At 39.1% G+C, this 9,099-nt stretch overlaps 1 protein-coding gene across 1 annotated transcript; it reads left to right on the top strand.

Moving 5' to 3' along the window:
- The first annotated feature begins 3,096 nt into the window (after positions 1–3,096).
- Positions 3,097–5,847, top strand: LOC114028736 (inactive ribonuclease-like protein 9). Its single transcript, XM_027843010.1, has 4 exons — positions 3,097–3,149; positions 3,952–4,059; positions 4,475–4,527; positions 5,300–5,847. Exons 1-4 carry the CDS (start codon positions 3,097–3,099, stop codon positions 5,845–5,847), a joined length of 762 nt encoding a protein of 253 aa, XP_027698811.1.
- Positions 5,848–9,099: the final 3,252 nt, after the last annotated feature.

Here is a 9,099-nt window from a genome sequence, read left to right as displayed (position 1 = left end):
GCAGAACAAGACTCAGACAAGGTCTCGGGCAACACCTACAGATGTGACTTGGATGATGAATAAGCAAAGGCTACTGAAAAGTAGTCAGTGAGTTAGAAAACCAAGAGAGAGCATTGTCATGACAACTCAGAGAAGATAGAGTATCCAAGAGCAGAGATTAATGTCAAATGCTGTAGAAATGTTGAAAAGTAGCAAGATTGAGAAAAGGCAAACAGATCAATTACATAATATAACACAGACCCACGAACATTTATAAATAATGTCTTTGATAGATTCCTCTATGCAAAATACTCATAATATCTAAACTATATGGAACAAAAAGAATTAAAAATATAAAAACTTATCAAAAAAAAATCAAAATCATGTGGGAATAGGACGAGATACATATTGTCCCCATCATCCTGTCTGTTACTAGAGTTGTTCTGAGGATATTTTCAGGCAGCCTACATCAGATTAACTTACATCCTAATACTTTTGTTCAACCACAAAAGCAGGAATTTTTTTTATCCCTTTTTATCATAGTACATACATTAAATATAAAGGAAAAATAGCAGGATATTGACTTGTTCCAGGACTATTTCTATCTGAACTTCATCGAACAATGTGAGAATGAGATAACAATTATAGAAGTTATAGTGATCCTAAAATGAAGTTGAACATTGAGTAACTGTGATATCAGAAAAGAGATGAGAAAGTACCTCAATCCTTCAGTAGAGAGGTGAACTCTATGTGTGAAACGTTGTAGATACCAGTAGACTTAGTTGCTGTATTAGTTAGTTTTGCTTACCTCTTTTTCTTAGTTACAAAGAAAGATGCAATGGATGGGGGAAGGAATATATCTGGAAGTGATAGGCATTAAAATAGAAGATATTAATTTTAAAAAATTTCATGGCAAAAAAAAAGAGAAACTATAGTGACCATAATGAAGTTTTGCATAGCAAAAAGCGATGTATCCCAGAAGAAGAAGCAGCAAACACAGAAAAACCCTCGCATCAAACATTTCTCATAGAAGTCTAATATTCAAAATGTATAAGAAACTGAATAAATTTACAAGAATAAAAGCCATTTTTCATTAGCTAAGCCATCAAAAGATTTGAATAGAAACTTCTACAAAGAGAAAACAAATTATCAAAATAACCATATAAAATACTTAAAACTGATAATAATAAGAGAAATGAAAAATTTAAAATTTGAACACTCTGTGTAAAATCCATCAAACAGATGAAGATAATACAAGATAACAAAATTCAATACCAAGAATGCTGTGGTAGTATGGACATCCTATAACTCTTCTTGTGAAGCTATGAATTGGTCTACCCTTAAGAGATACAAAAACTTGGATAGTTTTTTAACTTGGCAGTCCTACTCCTGGAACTCTACCCCTGGGAAGCGATTGGCAGTTTGAAAACAAAATTATCTATACAAACATTTTCCCAGAAATGCTACTTGTCATCACACACACACACACACACACACACAGACTAGAAACAAACTACTTGTCCAATGATTGGGGAAAGGGTGAATTAGAGTATATAAATTCAATAGTTATTTTGTCATTAGAAATAATTATGAAAAACTCAAAGAAATATTGTAATTTTTGTATGAAATGATACAAGTGAAGAAGGCAGAATTGAGAGAGGAATATATCCACTAATTACTGTTGTTCCTTTGTAACCAGGGACAACAAGAAAAGCAACACTTCATGTTAAAAATTCATTAAAAAAAAGATCATCAAAGTAGGAAGGATGACAGGTAATTCTTTGTTAAAGTCACACTTTACATACTTTTGGGGTTGAAGATGAAATCAGTAATGTAGAGTCATTTAGAACATTGATCTGTTTTATTTTGCTCAGCTACTATTCTTTTCTTATAAAGTTTATATATAAATGAGTTATGTATAATGTATGCAGCTAGAGTTGTCACATGGTGGTCAGAAGAAGTGATACAAGGATATTGTCAACATCTTTTTGAAGAACTTTGGAATTGATTGTGTGTCATGGAAGACAGTGGCACAGGACAGCCCAGCATGGTGTACCCTCATCAAAGAAGATGCTGTGCTCTATGAACAAAGCAGAATTGAAGTAGCTCAAAGGAAATATGAAATGCACAGATTTAGAGAATCCACCCTAAATGTTCACATGGCCTATTTGTGCCCAACCTGGGGTAGAGCATTTGAAGCTCATATTGATCTGATCAGCCACAGTCAGACACACAGTAACTAGATTCTAACATGATGATGTCATTTGGGTCCTCTTCGAGAATGAAGGACAACTACCCACCAACCAATATATAAACATAGTGTATATATATAAATGATATCTTCAATTACCTGCATTTGACCAAAAGAGTAAAGGAGAAACTTATGAAACACCAGCATATCCTAACAGGGGGATATAAGATGCAAACCACGTACATACAAGATATATGCAGAGTAAATTATAGGTAATCTCAAAGGGAAGGCACTAGCATAAAGGAATACTGGGAAAAACTAATTGCAGAAGGTAATATTTGAGCTGAGACATGGAGGAGGCCAGAGAATCCATGAGGTGGAGATGATTAAGAGAGCATTCTAGGCAGGGGGGGACAGTGGGAGAGGGCATGCTATTTTTGAGGGGCAACAAGAAGTACATGGAGGATAGTAAAGTATGAGAAGACTGGAAAGGTAGGAAGGGGCCAGGTTGGGAAGGGTTTTTAAAAGCTAAACAGAAGATTTTGTATTTGATCCTGGAAGTAATAGGGAGTCACAGCAGGGGAGTGATGTGGTCAGACTTGCACTTTAGAAAAATCACTTTGGTAGCTGAGTGACTTTCATCTTTGTCCTGCGCTGTGCGAATGACTCTCTGAAGGTCCTTCTGAAGAAAGCCAAGCTAGGGCTTGGCCTCATCATCCTGTTGGTCCTAATCTCCTTCAAAAAGATAGATAGTTATATTAATAGATAAAGCATTTATTGAAGTATTGCTATGTGCCAGCCACCGTGCTAAGTGCTAGAGGTAAAAATAAAAACAAGCAAGACAGTCCCTGCCTTCAAGGAGTTTACAGTCTAATGGAGGAAGACAACAAGAAAGCAAGGGACCAGGCGAAGGTATTTGTAGCATCATGGTTTGGAGCTGGTGTCAGGGAAGTGAGATGGAGCTCCAGTTCCAGGCCAGGTAAGAGAAAGGTCACCTATCAGGGTACAAAGACAAACCAGCCCACTAACCTCCTTCTAGGCCTAACTCATTAGCTATTCGAGTGTCTGTTCAAGACCACCCCATCCCCACACACATATACATAGATATATAGGTACACATTCATACATATATATGTGTGATTGTGTATGCGTTTCCCCTTCATGGCAAGGCCTTCAAACCTAGGGGAGTCTGTAGGGGAAAATAGAGGCCTACCAAGGATGGCAGGAGTGTTTTCTTGACTATTTAGGCCTTGCTGTTTTGAATTTGTAGTCAAGATAAATAAAGCCTATCCACTGTTCAAAATAATGTCAGCCTGAGTGCTTGCGTGGGAGCTGAGGACCTCTTACATATCCTTTGTTTTCTCTATTATGTTGCCCTGAAGGGAAATCATAGGCAGGGAGAAAGTTACACAAATTCAAATGTTCCTAGGAGAAAGCCTAGGTTCAGGCACAAGGTAAAGAAAATGATTTTTGTGATGTTCTCAAGATTGAATTTGGTCTGTGGAAACTCAGAGCTAGTTTTTGGCTATAGTTCTGGGCCTCATATTATGCTTTTGAAAGTTGATGTGTACTTTATTTTTTAAAATTGGTAAATAATGAAAACTGACAGCTTTATATACAATAATTTATTTTCTTTGGATCTGTCAATAGATGTTTAAAAATATATATTATATATATATATAAATATATATAACATTTTTTTTTTAAGGAGGAAAGAGTTGTCTTCCTTTATCCTCCCTCTATTTGGCCTCATTTCTTTTATCTCCTTTCTCAATCCTCAGCACCTCCTCCTCCCACTGGGTTAAGGGCAGCAGGCCCCATCGCTTCTTTCCGACACAGGGCAGAATGCTATCATTTTTCTTCAGGCACCACAGCACCCGGACTGTAAGGTGAGATGGCACTGGGGCAGAGGCAAGGATGGCATTTATTCTTCAGTAACTTGGTATTCATTTAGTTCTTTCTAGAAGGAAAATCTCCTTAGGAAAATTAAAGAGAGAAACTGAGATTAAAGATATAGTAGCAGTAAAAAGGTATGCTGGGGAAAGTAACAGGGAAGAGAAATGGAAGGACAGAATCTACAAAGCAATGGAGCACATCTGATTTCAGACCATTAAACACAGGCTCTGGGATAGCAGATAGTACTCAGTTTCATACAGCAAAAACATAAAATATACAATGTCATCCTTAAAATACAGGACGGTGGGCCTCCCTATGGGGGATTCTTGCACTGCCTACATTGTGTGAGCCACATCTGACCAGAGCCATATCTGACTCAGATAAGCTCATTTGGGGTTTGCCTTCTAGAAGTATCCCCAGGCTTCTCTCAATGTTACCACGGAACCATGTTGAAGAGGCAGGTGAGTTAATGAAGGTGGTTTTGGACAAATTTCAACTGAGGCAGCTTAGTGTTATTAGCTATAGATTCTAACCATGTGAGATTTTAAAATGTATTCTTCAACTTGATTCTAAGCCTTTGTGAGAAAGCACATTAAAATGTACTCAGTTATGTGCATGTGTCTATAAACTCCTTCAAATACTAGTAAATATTAATTGTGGGCTTGAATGCACTATACATGTTGGTCTGCAGGCTAGAGGATAGGACAAGGTTTACCCTGGAGAAAAAAGATAGAAATGCTACAGACCATGAACCCAAGGAGATAGTCTTGGGAAGGGAAATATCTCTCTTTTAAGCTGTTCAGATGGTAGCTATTTTAAGGTGTTCAGGTGGTAAATATTAGTTACATACTTAGGCTAGTGGGGACCCTAAGTAACCTTGAGTCAGCTAGGTCACTTCCAGGATAGAGCATTGGCCTGAGAGTCAGGAAGGCCTGTGTTTGAATCCTGCCTCAGATACTTACCAGGTGTCTGACTCTGGGCACGTCACTTAATATTTCTCATCCACAATTTCTTCATCTGTAAAATGGCAATAATAATAGCACCTACCTTCTAGGGTTGTTGTGAGTAAGGATTAAATGAGAGAATGTATGAAAAGTGTTTTGCATACCTTAAATAATTATATAAATATCAGCTGTTGTTACTGGTGGGTTAGATAGCTTCAGGAATACAGTCCTACCGTAGGATCATTAATATGTAAACGTGGCCCAGCATGTTTTCTCTTCGTTCCAACAGGAGAGATGATCCTGACTCTTCTGGGAATCCATCCCCTACTGCTGCTATTGCTCCTGCAGGGTCTAGCAGGAGACCCCTTCTCAGTGGCTAAGGAGCTCCTAGCAGAGCAGCCTGGACAGCACGTCAACAACAGAGTGCCACGGGCCAGCAATTTGTCCTACAAGAAAAAGAAGTTCATGGACAAGTTTGTTGATGAACTAATGATCCTTCTGCCTCCGGATGTGTACTGTAATATTTTGATTAGGAGCAGAAATGTCATGGTTTCTTCGAGCCCATGCAAGAAAGAACACTACTTCATCCACAACTCCTGGGATAATCTACAAAACGTGTGTAAAAATAACAAATTCCCATGCAAGAATTCCATGAATAGCTGTTACCAGAGCACAAAATATATGGATATGACAATTTGTCAGCTAGTTGATGGTGATCTGTTCCCTTATTGTGAATACACATCTGTTAAAAAAAGGAAAAAAGTGGTCCTCTCCTGCAAGAAGCTGAAAGATTCCACTTCCCTTTCCCCTAATTCTGTGGAAACAATTGCTGACTAAGCCAAGGGGATGAATTGTCCAGTTCAGTAGGCTGAAAGCACTGGGCTCTGCTTTCATCTCGTCCAACCCCAGAGATTATCCTCAGATATGGGAAGGGTGGATAGAATATCAGAGATATGAATCCCATCCACGATGATGTTTCATGAAGGAAACTGAAATTTCAAATTCCACTCCATCCATTTCCACCATTCTGTGAGCAGCAGGAGCTGATCCTAGGTGGGGAGGAGCCCCAGCCTGGGAGCTGATTGGATAGAGTATCTGATTGTATGGAGATGGTGGGCAACAGTGAGAGGAAGAGGGACTTTGTATACCAGTGCTTTGCTGAACTGAGTAATTTAGCTAAAAACAATAAAGTGCATTGCTCTAGACAAGTTTTTTTGTGTCTTTTTAAAAAATGAAAGCTGTCATTTATGAAGCCCCTATTATGTGCCATGCACTTTACAAATATCATCTCACTAGATTTTTACCATAACATGAAAGGTAGGTGCCATTTTTTCAAATGAGGAAACTGAGGCAAACAGAAGCTAAATGACTTGCCCAAGGTCACACAGCTAGTAAATGTCTGAGGCTGTATTTGAACTCAGGTTGCCCTGACTCCAGGCCTAGGTCTCTATTGCATCACCTACCTGTCTTTTTATGGCACCCTAGGTTTGGGGTATGAAGGTTGAATTTGAATTCTTTGATTCTCTTTCTGTCTTTTTCTCTGTGTGTGACAAAATCAGCCACTACCCTGACAAAATAATCCCGAAGAAAGAATGACTCTTGCAGCCTTTTGTCTGGGTTAATTTTCTAATGTTATCACTTGAACACTGCAAAAGGGAGAGATTTCTCATCAAAGGTCTATTCCCCTGGATTCATGATCTTTACCTTTTTTCTCTTTTTTTCTCTGGTATAAATATTTTCTCACACTCTTCCCTGTGGGCCAGCATGTATAGTCTAAAATTCAAGTCTAAAATTAATATTTATTATTGTTGAAGGAAATTTGCAGATACATGCACACAACTGAAGCGAATCATGGGGAATATCTGTATTACTCAACTTGGCATGGATTTGAACTATTAAACAGTTGTTTTTCCAGACAGTCCTATTATCATTTTCTCAGTTTCACTAAAACTGTACAACTCTCTTCAGAATTGTTTCTATCACCAACCCACTTAACACAAGTACTCCTTCTAGAATCCAAAGCTCATACTGTCATGTAACTATTAGAGTCACACACAGCAGCTACCACTGGGTTAAGAACTGAAGGGGAAAATGGTGAAGACTGCTGCATTTACTTCAGCCTAAAAAGGCATCTCTCATAGCATCACTCAAATCAGCTGATGTATGTTTTGACCACTGTAACCTAGGCTCTTTCTCCTTCAGTTTCCCCTGATTTAGTGTTCTTTTCACTATATCATGTTGTGATAGAGAGCACTGATAAGTATCCTGCTGAGCTCACCATCGATGATTAATCTCTGCAGGCATTCTGTGGAGGAAGACACAGCAAATCACTAAAGACTGGAGTGATGTGGTTCCCAAATTCTCTGTGGAATTGGGAATATTAAGTGGCAGACCCAGCACATTCTGAGCATCCAGTAAATTATCTTCCAATTAGGCTATTTTCTTTTCTTTCTTTTTTTTTTTGCTCAGGCAATGGGGGTTAGGTGAATTGCCCAGGGTCACATAGCTAGTAAATGTCAAGCATCTGAGGTTGGATTTGAACTCAGGTCCTCCTGACTCCAAAGCCAGAGTTCTATCCACTGCACCACCTAGCTGCCCCCCAATTAGGCTATTTTCAATAGAATTTTTAGATGGAGGGGGATGACTAAGAGGAGATGAACAGAGTTATGTGGACATAACCCAGCACTCCTCTACTTACTGAGATGGTACAACAAACACACTACTAGAACTTCCAGAACATGTTTAGTGCTATGAAAGCAACCATGACAGGCAGTGTGGGTGGTGAGTGCATATCGTGATAAAGATATATCCACCCACTCCTGGCTCATTACCCTGCTTTTTGTGATCTATGGAGAACAGCAGCCTGACTCAATATTAATGAATTAAGTAATCAAACACCGAGGGAAATGGCATATAATTTTGGCCACTAGGTGGGGGTATCTTTCGGGTCATCAACGCAGGTATGGGCTAGGTCAGCTGATTGCCAGTGTGTAGGTTACATCCCTGGGCTTTCCCAATAGCTTAGTCTCCCTCACTATTCACCCTGACTAAACTGTGGTCTACTCTCCACTCCTTTCAGCTTGCCCTCTTTAGAGCTATCCATGATCTATACAGATCTAAGGGTATGATTTGGAACTTGTTCAAAATGACTAATAAAGGATATTCTTTTCTTCTCTACTGTGAACCCCCATTTCCCAAGTTTGGAAAACTTCCCTTGATCACTCACACTCGCTTATTTGTATAATTCACCAATTTACATTTTTTTCTTAATGGTCATATAACTTGTTGAACCAGTAAGGTAATTAAAAAAAAAAGATAGCAAAATAAAAGCGTAAAGAGCTTTTGAATAACAAGTGTAGGGGTATGATGTATTAGTATTGAACCCCTTTCTCATTCCCCCTCTAGGAGGTAGAATTCAGAGACTTTAATAAAGAGAAGTTTGAAAATATTTTGGTGGCTGCCAAAATTTTACTGTTAAGTATTCTAAGGAAACAAGAGAGGGGGGACAATTGGAGATGATACTCCTGAATGTCAACACAATTGTGATTCACAAAGTCTCTATTCAGTCTTAAATTTACTCTGGGAGGGGAACAGGTGGATAAAAAGGAGTGAGAAATGCACTGGGGTCAAATCAAGAGCTATCAATAAGGGGAAGGAAACCTCTGTAGCCTTGAAAAGAGAGTAGCTTGTAGGGGAGTAATTGAGATGGTGGAGGGAAAGATTGAAAAGGAGATAAAAGGAAAGAGGCTTTACTTTGGAGGTAGGAAGGGGGTTCCACTGATGATGCTCCTATGAATGGAGGGAGATGAAAACCTTATACCGGATGAGGCCTGGTGGATGTGGTACCTGAAAAATCCACTCATCTGGGGGGTTGGAGGGAGTTGGAACCTCTGGGGGCAACTGGCAGCTGGAGGAGTGGGGGGAGAGCATGGACACAGGGAGGAGATTTCCAGACAAATACATACAGAGAAAAACTAGAGAGAGAGACAGAGACAGAGACAGAGAGACAGAGAGAGACAGAGACACACAGAGAGAGACACACACAGAGAGAGAGAAAGACAGAGAGAGAGAGAGAGAGAGAGAGAGAGA

This window comes from Vombatus ursinus, unplaced genomic scaffold (assembly GCF_900497805.2).
Source record: "Vombatus ursinus unplaced genomic scaffold, bare-nosed wombat genome assembly UNPS02014894.1, whole genome shotgun sequence".
Classification (NCBI taxonomy): domain Eukaryota; kingdom Metazoa; phylum Chordata; class Mammalia; order Diprotodontia; family Vombatidae; genus Vombatus; species Vombatus ursinus.
Note: the sequence above shows the minus strand (reverse complement) of the source record. Positions and strands in the feature narration are given on the sequence as shown.